This window comes from Morus notabilis, unplaced genomic scaffold (assembly GCF_000414095.1).
Source record: "Morus notabilis unplaced genomic scaffold, ASM41409v2 Scaffold387, whole genome shotgun sequence".
NCBI lineage: Eukaryota > Viridiplantae > Streptophyta > Magnoliopsida > Rosales > Moraceae > Morus > Morus notabilis.
Window position 1 is genome coordinate 121,417 of NW_010359578.1, and position 16,929 is coordinate 138,345.

Sequence of the window (16,929 nt, forward strand, 5' to 3'; positions counted from 1 at the left end):
CCAAACTACAACCCATGAGAGTTCTTTGAGTGTGACTTAGATCCACGAAACGAGCCCAATGATGTTGCGGGACACAAAGGTTTAGGCATGGACCCTTAATGGGCTTAGTATGAATTCAAGTATCAATGAGCGTTATTTTTTCTTATAGTTTTCCTTTACCTCTTATTACTAGCTATATTAGTATAGTTGTAGTTTATGAGCTAGTTGTTACATGCATAATTAAGTGGATGTTTGGTTTATGTATTCAGAACCATAATTCAGAATTATTCTCATTTTACGTGTTTTTTGTGAGAGAAAAACACTGTAAAAAATTATGAATTATGATTCAGAATCAAGGGCAAATATAGAAAATAAACATAGTCTGTTTACACACCATTTTTTCCTGATCCTTTAGGGGTTGTTCTTTTACATTTTTGAGTTAGGGTGATTTGAGTGATGATCTTGAGTTTAGTTTGAGTTATAATTTGAGTTGAAGTTGTAACTTGAGTTTGTGTTTGGATGTGCACATTTGAGTTATGATTTGAATTGAGAATCTTTTTGAGTTTGTGTTTGGGTGGGTCAAAACTTAAATTTGAATTTAGATAGTATTTTGATAAAAACTCAATGATGATGAACATTTTTAATAGGGTATATGGGTGTGGTTTTATTCGTCTTTTCATTGTGAATGCATAAAAAAAAATCATCTCAATCAGAATTAAAACGAAAAAGTTATGGCATTTTTAAGAATAGAAAAAATGTTGTTCATTAACTTGAGTTCGAGTTTATGAGCTTCAGTTGAAGGGGAAACTTGAACTTAAATTTAGCCCCAAACTCGAGTTTAAATTTGAGTTCAAACTCAAGTTTAAATTTGAGTTCAAACTCAAATTTTATAAAAAAATATGAACTCGAATAAAGTTATAACTCGAGTTTAAATTTTTTCTGAGTTTCGTTACAAAATAACAACCTCTTAATATTTTGTGCTTTTAGATATCGGATCACAATCTCAATGAAAACACACATAAAATTAGCAAAACCTAATAAAAATCTAAAAGTTGGCATTGTTTACTTCACAGATTCGAGTTTTCAATTCGAGTTGAGATGTGACATTTTTTGAGAGTTTTTCACTCTAGCAGAAAAAGTTAGATGTGATATTTTCTGAGAGCTTTTTACTGTAAAAACCTAAAATTAAAAACTCAAATCGGTAAAATGAACGAGGCCGTACAAATATTTTTTCCCCATATATTCTTATTGAATTATGTGCTTCTAAATGTCAAATCACATGAAAATACTATTTTTAAATGTCAAATCACATGAAAATACTATTTTTAAATGTCAAATCACATCAAAATACTGTTTAAATGATAAAACAAATACAATACGAGTAGAACTCTTGTACTCAACCAAGGAATCATGTATTTCCTATTTGTTATTGTTTTTGTTAATTTGGTCAAGCACTTCCTCTAGGAGAACCATCAAATGTTGAATGTGAATACAATGCTAATACCACACAAAGTGCACATTAGTTGCCTCTCAAGTTTGTCATCAAACGTTGCCAACAAAACCACATGTGATGGTTCACAATGCACGTACAACACACATGTGATGTTTCACATTATTCTTTAGGATAATTTGTTGTCCCTAATCCTATTTCTACTTGTCCCTATAATTATCATTAATATTTATTTTTTTATTTGTTTATTTTGCTTTGATAGACGTGTCAAATGTCATTATAATAAGGATAACAAGAAAAATTAATGGGACGTTTGGTTGGATGATTTATACCATGATTTGAATCATGGTTTATGATTCGCTACAGTGTTTTTTCTCACAAAAAATACATATAAATAAAAAATGATTCAAATCTCATTATTCTAATACATGAATCAAACGTTTCTTAAATTAAAGAATCACCATGTGGTTGATGAGATGGTGACACACTGACACCCATAAATACATTTATTTTTTTTTCTTTTGATTATTATGTAAGCCAAGACATTTTAATTTTTATGCCTTGATTGCCACACGTATGTGATTTAAATACCAAACATCCATTGATGGGGAAGGTATAAAATAGTACTATTCCAAGTTGTAATCAAACAACTATAGGCAAAAAGAAAAATAAAGAAGATAAAATAATCAAAAAGTAATCAGACAAAATTAAACCATCCAAGAGTCCTTGTGCAAATCCAGCCCACATCTGTTATTTAACACTGAAATGAAACGCATGAATCAAAACGAATATTGGTCTCCTTCATAAAAAGTAAAGAATGTTGGTCCCCTCTTTTATCTCCGGGGCCATGTTCTCTTTTTCATCTTTCTTAATTCTTACTTCTATAAATTATTATTAATCAATAACATTTCATTTTAATATTATTGGTGTGGTTTTCATCCTCCTTTTTTACAAGGGTAATTTCCAAGTTCTTCTGATTTTAAGTTGCTCCCCAAATTTGTATTTGTAAGATAAAACATCGTTCATTTCATCAATTTGAGTTTAAAATTTGAGTTTTGTTATAGTAAAAAGTTCTTAGAAACAGTCACATCTAATTTTTTTACTACAATAAAAAACTCTCACATAAAATCACATCTCAACTCGAATCAGTGAACTAAATGAGTATTAAATTTCCACTAAACTATAAAAAAAATATGATGAGTAGGGATGACTCTGGATCAGAGGACCAGAGTCATAGTATTAAATTTCCACTAAACTATAAAAAAATATGATGAGTAGGGATGACTCTGGATCAGAGGACCAGAGTCATCTCAACTCACCATTTTTATTTTCTTTTAAAAAAAAGAAATTAGATTTAGTTTTTTTTTTTTTTTTTTTGAAATTCAAATCAAGAGGCATTGAATAATGCTTTTAATGTAGGATAGTTTGAGTTTTTTCACAGTGAAATTTGACCTAAAATGTTGGACATGGATGATTTCAGACATAAATGATAAAGGACAAAGGTTATATACATAATTTTTTTAAAGAGAAAGGACCAAAAAAATAAACTACCGTAGTTATCTATTTTCAGTGTCAGATATGTAATACAAAAAATTATTATGTATAAAATTTTAATTTAATGTGATTTTTTATATGATCTAACGATTAAAAACTGACACAAGCGATAAGACTGGCCTACTAGAAAAACTCTAAAAAAAAAACATAAAAGTGAAATGCAACATTTTGGACTTGATATGTAAAAATGTTTTGTTCTTATCTTTATTTTAAGTCGTTTACAATAACTATGATCACCACCGAGAGTTGTGATGCAGTAGTGAGGATGTCTTTATTAGGACTTTTCTTTTCATCCTTCTAGGTTCAAAACTCCGTAACCACCCTGAGATTGTCTTAATTGGTTGAGGGAGATGGGAGCATGAGGTGCACCGCCTTATTTTCTTTTTGATCAGAAAAAAATAATTAGGGCCACAAACAGATTTTACCAAATATGATACGGGGATATCATGCCAGTTTAGTTTGCTAATTTGAGTTGAGATGTGACTTAATGTAAGAGTTTTTTACTATAGTAAAAAAATTAAATGTGATTGTTATGAGAACTTTCTACTGTAGTAAAACTCAAATTCTAAACTTGAATCGGTGAAATGAATGGAGAACTTTGCGTATTTTTTCCTTTTTTCTCACCAACTCAGGCTATTGTTTGTTTCTAATATTCGCAGTTAATGTGCATTAGCATAAAACAATATACCACCGTCAAAATCCCATCAATAAAATCCCACTAATATCTCTGATTTAGCTTCTAATAAACTACAAAAGTTCTCTGTCTATGAATAAAATCCCACTACTAGCCATGATTTAGCTTTTAATAAACTACTCAAAGTGTCTCCTTTAGCATCTTTTGGGGATATTAAAAAACTCCAAAAAGTGAAGCAGAAAAGTTAGAACATTGATGCTTGGGAGAAAAGAAAGGAAAAAGGTTAATGTTAAAAAAAAAAAAACAAAAAGAAAGGAAAATGGGAATCATTCTGACCTACAACTTCACAAAATGCTTACCTACTCTACTTCTCGCAACTCACGCTTCCCATTTTGTCATTCATGATTCAACACACCTTGGAATTTGAAGAAAGAAATACTAATAAGTTATTGATTTCGGTCTATAATTCGGGTTGAATCATTATTTTTGTTGAGATTTTTTTGTGTCAGTATTAGTATTTATATCTTTTTAATTTGAAATGAAATTTTCTCTTAAAAAAAAAAACTTCAGTAGAATGTATATTAATAAAAAAGAATAATTTTACAAGATTTAGGTCTTGTTCGCTTTACGAATTCGAGTTTTTAATTCGAACTGAGATGTGATATTTAGATGTGATATTTTCTGAGAATTTTTTACTGTAAAAATTTAAAATTAAAAACTCGAATCGGTGAAATGAACGAGACTTTATTATAGTTGTTATTTCACATATATTCTAAGAATAATATATTAAGTTCGAACTCTTATCCTTAAAATTTAGCAAAAAAGAAAAAAAAAAGTCCTTATCCTTAAAATTGGATATTGTATTAACCACTAAAATTAATTAGTCATTAAAATTTGAAGGATTCTCTTCTAATAATCTTTTTAACTTTAGTTAGATCAAAATTGCTCTTGTGGATAATTTTGAATCTCTCACTTTCTCCATTCTCTTTTATAATTATTATCCAAACCTTGTTATCATTTTCTCTCCTTCTACCTTTTTTGCCAGCAAGGAGAAAAGAAAGAAAAAAAAGAAGAAGGATAATTTACAAGAATACACACTAAATTTATGCCATTGGCAAGTGGTTTCTCAAATTTTTAATTTTGGTACTTAACAATTATTGCCAGTATAACTTAAATCGATAACAGTCGTACACTAATAAACATACATTAAAGCCTCGTTCATTTCACCGATTGGAGTTTTCAGTTTTAAGTTTCTACAGTAAAAAGCTCTCAAAAAATGTCACATCTAACTTTTTCTGCTACAGTACAAAGCTCTCAGAAAATATCACATCTCAGTTCAAATTAAAAACTCAAATCTGTGAAGTGAACGAGGCCTAAAATGTAAAAATGTCAAAATTAAAAAGTTGAAAGCATAATTTGCCAACCACGGAAAATTTAAGATGCATTTGTGCAAAACTTACAAGCCATTTCCGTTCAATTAAATTGGAATCCGTTAGCTACTAGATAATAATTATCATATATTAAGTTTAGAGTCTCATTTATGAAAATTGGAAACCTAATTAAGGTAGGAATGATATTCATAGTAATAGAGCGAGTATGAAAATACTATATAAGAAAATAAAGAGCACGAAGGATGGAATGAAAATAAGTGGACGTTTAATTCATGAATTCAGAATTATAATTTAAAATTATTTTTAATTTATGTGTATTTTTTATAAAAAAATATTATAATAAATAATAAATTATAATTTAAATTATGACACGAAACGCAGTTATTACGTATGAAAGTGGAGAAAGCATATCCCCGTTACCATCTCGAGGATGCACCAAATGTTTAAAAAAAAAAAAAAAAACGAAGAAAGAAAGGACAAATCAACAATAAAATCCCAGCAGTTACAACTTTACAAATAAAGGAGCATAGCATAGGATTTGTGCACGCGACCCTATGACGTTAACGTTAACATTAACGTTAAAACGTTGTAATTAATCAACTTCCGTTCCTAAAACATTTCACCATTTTGTCTCTCTTCTCCCTCTCTTCTTTCTCTTCTTACAGTAGAGAGAGAAAAAAAGGAGAGAAAAAATCCCCCCTTACCCACTCGGGGGGGCCCAAAATTTTAAAAAAAAAAAAAAAAAAACGAAGAAAGAAAGGACAAATCAACAATAAAATCCCAGCAGTTACAACTTTACAAATAAAGGAGCATAGCATAGGATTTGTGCACGCGACCCTATGACGTTAACGTTAACATTAACGTTAACGTTAAAACGTTGTAATTAATCAACTTCCGTTCCTAAAACATTTCGGCTCCGTTCATTTCGCTGATTCGAGTTTAGAATTTGAATTTTTCTACAGTAAAAAGCTCTCACAAACAATCACATCTAACTTTTTTGTTACAGTAAAAAGCTCTCACATAAAGTCACGCGACCCTATGACGTTAACGTTAACGTTAACGTTAAAACGTTGTAATTAATCAACTTCCGTTCCTAAAACATTTCACCATTTTGTCTCTCTTCTCCCTCTCTTCTTTCTCTTCTTACAGTAGAGAGAGAAAAAAAGGAGAGAGAGAGAGATTCTTTCTTCTTCAGTCCTGTCTCCTCAGAGTTCTGATAACCCATTTTCTTGTCTTACCTCTTCACCACTTCCAAGTGGCAGAGTTACAGAGAGGGAGAGAGAAAAACGAAGTCGTTGGGTGAAGATGGTGGCGGAGCCGAGCAGTTCGAGTTCGACAGGCGAAGTCGAAAATGGCGGCGGCGGCGGCGGAGGAGGCGGAGGAGGAAAGAGGACGGTGGTTGTGGGTGTGAAGCTGGACTCTCGGAGCAAGGAGTTGCTGACGTGGGCCCTCGTCAAAGTCGCTCTTCCTGGTCACCAAGTCATTGCTCTCCATGTCCTCGACTCCTCCACTGGTCTATTTCTCTTTCTCTCTCTTGTTTTTTTTTTTGTTTCTCTCTCTAAAGATTAATACTAAGAATTGTTTTTGTTTGGGTTTTTCAGAGAGTACGTCCTCTTTGCTCTCTCTCATAAACACCTTTGATTCCGTCCTCTCAGTCTACGAAGGCTTCTGCAATTTGAAGCAGGTTAGTTTGATTTAATTTAACCCAATTCAATTTAATTTCTTTCTGTTTTGATTTGGAGATACCCAGAAAACACAATGTTATTATTTCTCTTTTGTTGATAATGAAAAACAGGTTGTTAATTTAATTTGGTTTCTTTTGTTTGGATTTGGAGATACCCAGAAAATACAATGTTTGTTCTTTAATTTGTTGATGATGGTGACGAAACTTGAAAGTGTCTCGAAGCAGTTTGTTAATTTGATTTTTTTTTGTTTTTGTTTTTGTTTTTTGGATTTGGAGATGCCCAGAAAATGCAACGTTATTCTCTGACTATTTTTGATGACGAGACTTGAAAGTTTGTTGTTTGAGCAGGTTGATCTGAAGCTCAAAGTGTGTAGGGGAAAATCTGTAAGGAAAATTCTGGTGAGAGAAGCCAAGTCCTACCCTTCAGCCACACTTGTCGTCGGAGTATCCAAAACCAACCACAGAATCCGCTCCTCGGCTTCCGTTGCCAAGCACTGCGCCGCTAAATTGTCCCGATGTTTTGGTGTTTTCGCGGTTGATAATAGCAAAGTTGTCTTTAAGAGGGAAACAAAAATGGGTATTAATTTGAGATTAGTTTCCATGCCCTTGTGATGAGTTTTATTCTTTTGGTTCCATTCCTTTAAAATTTTGATCAAAAGAAATTGTCAATATTAAAAAGCGGAGAATTATGCTATCAGTGGGACATAGTTCTGAACCTTCAGGTTACACCAAAATCATTTTCGATTAAAAACAATATGAAAATTTAACAGAAATGGATGAAAATCTAACACTTTAATACTGTACCTAGTGAAAATCTGACAGTTTAAGACTGTTCCTACTAAGGGATTTTAGATTTTTTTTCCTCTTACCCTTTCAAGAATTCTCCTTGAAGAAAAAATATTTTAAGCCTCACATGTGTGATTTCCCCACTGTTTAGTCATGTTTGGACAAATTGTCCTTTTGTTTACTTTTTTGTTTCTTAATTTCCCTTTTTCATCGTGGATTTGGGTGTTGGAGTTATGCTTATGTTTATTGTTGTTGAACAGATAGTAATCAATCTAATGGGAATGAGAATTACGGCGCCTTAGTTCACAAGAATGTAAAGTTACTTATTGAGGCTGAGCTTAACAAGTATAAATGTCACCATCGCATACGAAAATCCTGTTCTAAGTGTAGAACCAAAACCCCCAAGAGGGATTGTTATATCTCTGAGTCGGATTCAGTGGTGCCCGATGATTCTGTCAGCGAATTAGAGGACGATTTGTCGGTGTGCAACAGTGAGGACAATTCATTGGCTTTGGTACCGATTCAGCCATATCAAGCTGCTTCTGGTTCCTTGGCAATTCAAGATTCTCGATTCTTGAATCCGGGTTGGGCACTTCTGCGTCGTCTGTTTTTGCCGTTTCGGCAATCCATTGAGGCATCTGTTAAAAAGTCGTCCAGGTTCCAATGGGTATTGAGACTACCAAGTTGGCATTCTTCAGTAGTCTATCCGGATCAGAAGCAAACCATTTGTAATCAGGATGACGATCGCTCTGCTCTTGATGGAGAGAGCAGGGCAATTGTGCCATTTGGCTATAACATGGCTAGCCCCCCGCTTTCCCCTCACAATGGGTTGGAGAGCCTTCTTAAAGAGTTAATGAATATACATGAAAAGTACTCAGCAACATGTAGATTATTCAGTTTTCAGGAACTTTTGCAGGCAACATCTAACTTTTTGCCCGGTTTGTATTCTTTCCCGTACTTTGAAGTTCTGATTTGAGATTGAATTGAACTCAGAAGTTTTTTTCGCTAATGAAGTTTGAATTGTTATTCAGAGAATATGGTAGGCAGAGGTGGCAGCAGCCGCGTTTATAGAGGGTGTCTTCATGATGGGAAGGAATTGGCTGTGAAAATCTTGAAGCCGTCTGAAGATGTGATAAAAGAGTTTGTTCAGGAAATTGACATCATCACAACTTTGAATCACAAGAACATAATCTCGTTATTTGGATTCTGTTTTGAAGATGACAATTTAATCTTGGTATATGAGTTTCTTCCGAGAGGAAGTCTGGAAGAGAACCTTCATGGTAATTAGTTAGTTTTTTCTTTTAGATCGAATAAAACATGGTTTCTAGTTTCTTTTTTGTTGACTATTGGTGGATACATCTTGATCAAGGTCATAAGAAGGATGGAAATACATTTGGTTGGCAAGAGAGATATTACGTGGCTCTTGGTATAGCTGAGGCATTGGACTATCTGCACTATGGTTGTGCAGAACCTGTGATTCACAGGGATGTTAAGTCCTCAAATATCCTTCTTTCGGATGATTTTGAGCCACAGGTGTTGTCCTTCTCTCAATTATATCCTCAAATATCCTTCCAAAAAGGTCTTTTTTATTATTGCATTTGAAGCATTTTATTCTCATCATCAACTTGTTATTATTTGTTCATCAGCTCTCGGATTTTGGACTTGCTAGTTGGGCATCAGGTTCATCGCACTTTATTTGCACCGATGTTGCAGGAACTTTTGGGTATGTTGTCTCTTCCTTTTCTCATTCTTCACTCTTTTCGATTTTCTTCCTATACTAACTCTATTGTTTATGTGGTAGTTACTTGGCTCCAGAATACTTCATGCATGGAAAAGTAAGCGACAAAATTGATGTCTATGCTTTTGGTGTGGTACTCCTCGAGCTTCTTTCTGGAAGAAAACCAATTAACAATGAATTTCCAAAGGGGCAGGAAAGCATCGTATTGTGGGTAAGTTATTGCATGTATCTGGAAACTTGAGATCATAGAATCTATTAGTTGGCAAATGATCACGTTAAAATTTGTCTGCCTTGTAACGTAACATATTCATTGGTTACTTTTGATGATTCTCCAGGCAAATCCAATATTAAAGGGTGGGAAGGTTTCCGAGTTGCTAGATCCAAGTCTTGGCAGCGCGGAATCTGACAAGGAAAAGATTGAGAGAATGATTCTCGCTGCTACTCTTTGCATTAGACGGTCACCTAAATTACGGCCTTGTATCAGCGTCGTAAGTTTTCTTGGGAAACTTCATTTCCTTGATTTGTTATCATTGTTATGTTTTAGCGTGGATCATTTTATTTTGTTGGGTTTTCTTTTGTAGGTTGTGAAGATACTCCAAGGCGATGAGGAAGCCGTGAGATGGGCGAGGCAACAAGTGAGTGCATCGGAAGATGAAGAAGAGGTTGTGGATGGAGAACCGCTTCCGTCCAACATCCAATCCCATCTAAACCTTGCATTGCTAGATATGGAAGATGATTCTTATTCTCTTAGCGGCAGTGAGCAAAGCATCTCCATAGAGGATTACTTGAGAGGGAGATGGAGCCGCTCCTCAACCTTTGACTAACAAGATAATCACTATTGTTGTGAGAATCCATGCCTTTTCTTTTCTTTTTTTGTTGTTCCAAAAATTTTGTATAGTCGGCTGTTTTCGGAATATTGTTGGTTAGTTTGTGTCACTTGAAAACAAAAACTGGGTCTTGGAAGAGAGGTTGTTGGAAAGATGTTTTGCCCCCTCCTTGGCTTAGTAGTAGTGTGGCCAGCAGAAAACTTCTTGTATTAAATCCTTCTTTGGTGACGGCATAATTTTGCTGTGGAGACTTTTGTTGTTGCAAATGGGGGTTTGATGTGGTAAAAGAGTACTTGCTGGCTTTTGTCCTGTTCCACCATCTTGCAAACTTAAACACTTCTGAGTCATTCTAACGTGTTTTGGTAAAGGGTTTGGCTTTTCCATTTTCTGTGTCTTGTTGCGCAGAAGTTTGTAAACGAGCATGCACTAATATCAGAAAAAAAAAAAAAAAAAAAAAATCCTTTGCTGATTTTTAAGCACCACAGGTCTTTTAATTTTTAAGTTGACATCGGTTGAAATGTGATCGTAAGGCGCACATGCATTACAGGGTACCTAAAATTCAAGGATAGAGGAGTAAAATCAGGGGGGAGGATACGAGGGTATTTTTCACATCTATCCCCTAAATTTGTATGGTTTTACTAATTTGTCTTCTGAACTTTTAATTTTGACAAGTTGTTCTTTAACTCGTTAAATTGTTGTAATATGTCCAATTTTTTACGATGATTATGTTAAATTAGTTTTAAAAAAAAAAGCACGTTCGATGAGAAATTTTAACGTCCCGATGCAAATGTAACACAAATCTTTCGATTCTTCAACTTTTAATCTCTTAAATATAATAAAAAATTTAGACAAATTAGTAAAATAGGACACATTATTACAATTTTACAAGTTTAGGAGATTGATTGTTAAAATTTTAAGGGCTTGTTTAGTTCGCTGATCCGAGTTTTTAATTCGAGTTGAGATGTGATTTTATGTGAGCTTTTTACTGTGGCAAAAGAGTTAGATGTGACTGTTTTTTAGAGCTTTTTACTGTAACAAAATTCAAATTCTAAACTCAAATGGGTGAAATAAACGGGAGCTAAAAGTTTAAAAGGCAATTTGTTAAATCATGACAAGTTTTGAGGGTAATTGTGTTAAAAACCTAAAAAAACATATGAGAAGAAAATGCTGATGTACATATGTTGTCAAGGATGCAGTGCAGGAGTGGGGTGAGGGAGAGGGCAGGATTGTAACGGCGGCCTTGGTCTCATCAATGGGAGGAAGTTTTGGGTCGTATCATTGCTAGGGACACCGCAAGGGAGGGTTGTCACGGGGTGTGGGGCTGTCGTTAAAGGGAGGGGGCACTGTGGGGTGGGCAGCGCGACAAGCAGAGGCCGTGAGGGGTTCTCAGGGTGGGGGTGGCGGCGCTGTTAGCTTGCCAGGGTTTTTTTTTTTAGTAGGATTCCAACTCTTTGAAGAAAAAAAAAATGAATGATCAAAAAGCATCAATTAAATCAATGGCCAATTTTGTTGTGAGTAGTTATAGAGTTTTTAGGTTTATTTATATAATTGTCTCACAAAGACTTTCATCTGCGTATTACATGCATGTATCCATCCTTTTTAAACGGATGTTAACAATTGAACTACGTTTTGCGACCAAAAACTTAATTCGAGTTGATTTTTGTCGATAAAATTACATCCAATACCAAATTATCAAAAACTTAAAAACTCAGGGCCATGTTGTGCAATTAAACTAAACGAAAAGCAAAAAAATAAATCATAGAACAAAATGTATTATAGAAAATCACATAGGAAAGTTCCGTTGTCTATGGCACTATTACTTTTTCCCTCTTTTGACGTCCTGTTTTAAAAAGAATGTAAGTCAAGTTGAGGTTGCTTTGGCTTCCCAATTTCCCTTTTTCCTTTGTGCAAGAAATGCTGCTTATTCTTTGCAAAAGCATCCATTGCTGATTCTTATCTTACAACTGAATATAATTGTGAACAAATTGCCTTATAACAAATATGATCATTGTTGCTTGATTTAAGGCATTATCTTTGCTGCTTCGCTTTGCATTTTCCACACATTCCTTATGAAGGATGTATCTATCATAATCAAACTTTAGAATGACATTTGCACTCGCTCGCATTAAACGACAATGCTAGTGACACTAATTTAAATCTTTTTTTTTATCAACTCTAAGTTATTATTCAGTATTGGTAGTTAATTAAAGATTGTCATATAAATTAATAGTCAAATATTGCATTTTTCCAATGAAAAATTTATACAAATAGTTGGGATTAAAGTTAGTGTTTGACGTAGAAGGTTCTAACTATATTAGTCGTTATTTTTGGTTGTATTGCCATTTATCTACTTAGCTTTAATTTCGTTATTAGTTTATCGTATGTCTAAGTAGCTATGTTGCTATCATTTTATAAGTGAGTTATAAATAGCCTCGTTCGCTATGATAATAGAAGACTTAAGAATATTTGAGAAATGAATTCAAAATTGAGTCTTGTTTTCTCTAAGTTCGTGATTTCTTTAAGTAGATTTATAGGGTGTTTGGAATGAGGATTCGTACTATGGTTCGAATCATAATTCGTGGTTTGCTACAGTATTTTTTCTCACAAAAAATACATGTAAATCGAAAAAAATTCTGACTCATGGTTCTGAATCCGTGAACCAGACATTAACTTAAACCTTTAAGTCTCATCTCTTATCCGGATTAAGCCAATAAAATCCTATTCTATCCATTCTGCTAAATAAGTGTTTCTACATACTCATTCTTACCTTCCCCGGCCCTTTTCTGCCTCTGAAAATATGCAATTGACATGGTATATTTAACTCTTTATCATTACATTTTTTTTCAACATCTTTATATGTAGTATTCCTCTAGATTTATACACCATAAATAAATAATGAATTGAGTTCGTATAGGCATTTTGGATGCCGCTATTGCAATAGCTTTTCTGGCTATATTTTTTGGTACTCCGCTCATTTCATAAAGTATTCTACCTGGTTTAACGACAACTACCTAATATTCAGGAGATCATTTTCCTAAACCCATACGTGTTTCTGTAGGTCTTACTGTAATTGATTTGTTTAGAAATATACGTACCCATATTTTTTCGCCGTGGCGTGCGTTTCGTGTCATTACTCGTCGCCCTGCTTCTATTTGTCTAGATGTGATCCAAGCAGGTTCAAGCGCTTGAAGGGCATATCTACGAACAAATACAGAAAGGAAACATAATTAGGTAACATTAACTTGCAACATAGGGACAATAAGATGGGACTCAAATTATTGTTCAAAATACATTTAACCGATTATATTGTGCCACGTCACATAAAAATTTAAATTTTTTTAATTAATTTTATCACGTTTATTCATTAGATGATATAACAAAATATGATTAGTTAGAAATCATTTAAAATACTTTCGAGACAAATCGTATTTTAATTCATCTTATTTAATTTAGTTTTTTTTTTTTTTTTTTTTTTAACAAATAGACTCCGAATTATACACTGAATTTAAATTGAACCCTGACTTCCTTTTAACACGTCATGCTATTCCGATCTTTATTGTTGTTGTTGTTTTTTTCTTTTTTTTTTTATTTTTATTTTTATAATTGATCTTTATTGTTGTTATAACATTGGCATATCAGTCAAAAATCAATAGATCAAAAACATATCCTAGCCTCATAAGGGTTTACTTTAAAATAATTCTTTTGTCATTTTGTGAAAAAAAATAAATAACAATATGAAAAGACTGAAGTCAGGACCAACTTGAGAAGCACCCGAGGGGAAGAAAAACGGCTTTTGACAGTACGTATAAGGCGGGCTCTCCACATTAAAGCCCTGAACATAAGAAATCAGAAAATTAAGCAGTGGGAAAAAAGAAAAGAAAAGAAAAAAAAAACCTGAAATCTTGTAACAAGAAAATGACAGTTTATTATTAGTTGAATTACATTCTTAAACAATATTCTTTCCTAACAAAAGCGAGCCACCACATATGCGACAACTAATAATAATCAGTATAGCAACTAATTTATATAGTACTTAAAATAATTTCCTTATATAACTATCATAATTCTTGTTTAAATTAGAAAGTTTTCCTCCTAACAGTACTGTTTTTTTTTATAAAGGTGTGGCCCATTAATATATAAAAAAATAAAAAATAGATGTGACTTTACCGCTACACTAAATTTCAATTATAATAAAATCATGTATTGCGAACTAATTAATTAATCGACTTTTTATAAGAGTGTGGCCCAATAATATAAAAAATAAAAATAAAAATAGACGTGACTTTATCGTTACACTAAGTCTGCAATTATAATAAAATCATGTATTGCGAACTAATTAATTAATCGACTTTTTATAAGAGTGTGCCCATTAATATGAAAAAATAAAAATAGATGTGACTTTACCGTTATACTAAATCTGTAATTATAATACCGCTACGCTAAATCTGTAATTATAATAAAATCTTGTATTGCGAACTAATTAATTAATCAACTTTTTATAAGGGTGTGACCCATTAATATGAAAAAAAAAATAGATGTCACTATACCGCTATCTAAGTCTGCAATTATAATAAAATCATGTATTGCCAACTAATTAATTAATCGACTTTTTATATGGGTGTGCCCATTAATATGAAAAAATAAAAATAGATGTGACTTTACCGCTATACTAAACCTGCAATTATAATAAAATCATGTATTGCGAACTAATTAATAATTAATCGAGATGTCGCTGTTGATGAGTTTTGGCGTCCCTCTTCTTGCCCCACTCATGGATCCTCAAGTGGAGCTCAGCAGCAGCAATCAAGAAATGGACAGCCTGAATAGGAGTGAGCAGGTGAATGACATCCTTAAGTGTCCTCAGCCTCAGCTCATCAGCCCTCTCTAGTACCTCCTCAAGCCCTTTCTCCTTCGGCTTCAAAGCCGTCTCCACTCTCTCCTCCTCCTCCTCCTCATCACCGTCGCGACTACCGCCGCCGCCGGCCGTCATTTGCTCTGATACCACGTGAGAAAGTTCTACTATGTCGGGGGCCGCCAGGGTCTCCTGGCGCTTGGCCATCTCCTCTGAGATCTCCTTCTCCTCCTTTATAGTCCTCCTCTGGAGCCCGTCCACTCGGGACAGCTGCTCTGGGGAGATGTCGGCCAAGTCCTCTCTTATCGCCGTCGCCGTCGCCGTCGTCGTTGTCATGGCATTTATCAGCTCGCTGAGCCTCCCGGGGGCCTCGAGCTGAAGGCCGGACTTGGAGTAGAGCAAGTGGAAGGCCATGCTCGGCCGCCACCCCCCGATCCAGAGGAAGGCGTCCTCGAGGGTGCTCCGCCACGACGGGGTGAGCATGGCCAAGACGTCGCGCCTTGACCATGTCGCCTTGGCGCGGTAGTAGCACTCGTAGTGCTTAACCACCCGCTCGATGAGCGAGCGCAACGCTGCCTCGTCCGCCGCCGAAGCAGGAGATTTAGCGGCGGAGATGAGCTCCTGAAGGTGTTGGTTTTGCCCGGACAGCCAGCATTCGAAGAACTTTTGGAAAGATTCGTGCTCGGGGGAGTTGTTTCTTATGGCTGACGAAAGGCAAGTTGCACTGCTGGATGCAAGAGACATTATAAGATATATGGGGGGTTGTTTGATTGTGGTAATAAGTTTGATTTAATAACTTTGTACAAACCCCAAGGCTTTGGCTTTTTATATAGATATGGAAATAACAAAACCCCGAGGCTTTGGTTATTTGGGTTTTATATTGACGAGGAAATCAACCCCGCGGAGTTTCTCCGATAAGAATAGAAAAAATAATTACTAAGTAGTTTTATTTTTTTATTTTTTAGTCGTTAAATTTGTATAACAAACTATTTTTTTTACGTACTTTTTTAAATTAATGTAATTTTAATTAAATTTAACGGTTAAAAATTAACACTATTAGTAAGAAGAGAAAGTCCCAATAACTACAGGGACTCTTTCGGTGTTTGTTTATGAACATTAAATAATATCAAAATGAGAAATACTCTAGAGGATAAAGTATTAAATTTTCATCAATAAACCTTTTGTGCTAAAGTATTTTTGTTGATAGTAAGTGTTAGATCTTATCAAAATTGTACATTTGAGATAAATTTAAAATTTTAAAATAGAGTATTCATATTATTAAAAAAATTCTCATAAAATTATGTTAGTGTTTTATTTCAGAGATATTGTGATTTTGATCAAATTTAACTTTACAAAAGATACCGTAACAGAATTTCCATCGAAATTATACCCAAACACACAGATATTGAACGAAATTCACAACAATTTGATGATCCAATATGGTTGGATTTCCTTTTTTCTTTGAACTCATAACAATTCTACAACTTAGAATAATTAAAGTCGGTTGAAGTTGAACAATATAAAGTCATCTTTTTTTAAGGTTTTTTTTTTTTAAATTTTTTTTGTGTGGTTCAATGTACGAAGTGGTGAGAACCGAAATCTGGGAAAATGGGGAAATAATTAAGGTGGAGTAGGGTGGAGTGGATCAAATGTTTCAGCATTTTGCTGCTACTTGCAAGAACTTGTTATTGCTGCAATGAATAAAGAAATGGAAACTTGAAACGCACACAGAAAGTGGGCCATGTCAGAGTGGTTTTGTGGTTTTGCACTTCTTTATATTTTCTTATCTTGACAACAAAAAAGAATAATATATAAACTTTGACATAAAAAAAAAACCCTTTCTTAGATTGGCTTTTCTGATGTTTATTTATTTTTTTTGATAATTGGCTTTTTCTGATGTTGGTGACTTGGTGGACAGATTTTTGTTCTCAGCCGATTTTGGTCTTACAAAATGACAAAAGGAAGCACTAATAACTGTTTGCTAGCTGTGCCTGATATGGGTTTCTGTCTTGATATCCCAATAGATTATCAATT

At 34.0% G+C, this 16,929-nt stretch overlaps 2 protein-coding genes across 2 annotated transcripts; one reads left to right on the top strand and one right to left on the bottom strand.

Moving 5' to 3' along the window:
• The first annotated feature begins 6,144 nt into the window (after positions 1-6,144).
• LOC21391301 (striated muscle preferentially expressed protein kinase) lies at positions 6,145-10,330 on the top strand. Its single transcript, XM_010094800.2, has 10 exons — positions 6,145-6,521; positions 6,610-6,692; positions 7,041-7,269; positions 7,739-8,416; positions 8,510-8,758; positions 8,848-9,011; positions 9,125-9,201; positions 9,280-9,427; positions 9,552-9,704; positions 9,798-10,330. Exons 1-10 carry the CDS (start codon positions 6,314-6,316, stop codon positions 10,038-10,040), a joined length of 2,232 nt encoding a protein of 743 aa, XP_010093102.1. The 5' UTR covers positions 6,145-6,313; the 3' UTR covers positions 10,041-10,330.
• Positions 10,331-14,760: 4,430 nt separating this feature from the next.
• On the bottom strand, positions 14,761-15,639 carry LOC21391302 (protein DOG1-like 4). Its single transcript, XM_010094801.1, has one exon. It carries the CDS (start codon positions 15,637-15,639, stop codon positions 14,761-14,763), a length of 879 nt encoding a protein of 292 aa, XP_010093103.1.
• Between the last annotated feature and the right edge of the window lie 1,290 nt (positions 15,640-16,929).

Coding starts and splice junctions, on each gene's coding strand:
- LOC21391302 (XM_010094801.1), bottom strand. CDS start 15,639: ATGTCTCTTGCATCCAGCAGTGCAACTTGCCTTTCGTCAGCCATAAGA.
- LOC21391301 (XM_010094800.2), top strand. CDS start 6,314: ATGGTGGCGGAGCCGAGCAGTTCGAGTTCGACAGGCGAAGTCGAAAAT. Junction 9,012..9,124: donor CGGATGATTTTGAGCCACAG/GTGTTGTCCTTC, acceptor TTTGTTCATCAG/CTCTCGGATTTTGGACTTGC. Junction 9,428..9,551: donor AGGAAAGCATCGTATTGTGG/GTAAGTTATTGC, acceptor ATGATTCTCCAG/GCAAATCCAATATTAAAGGG.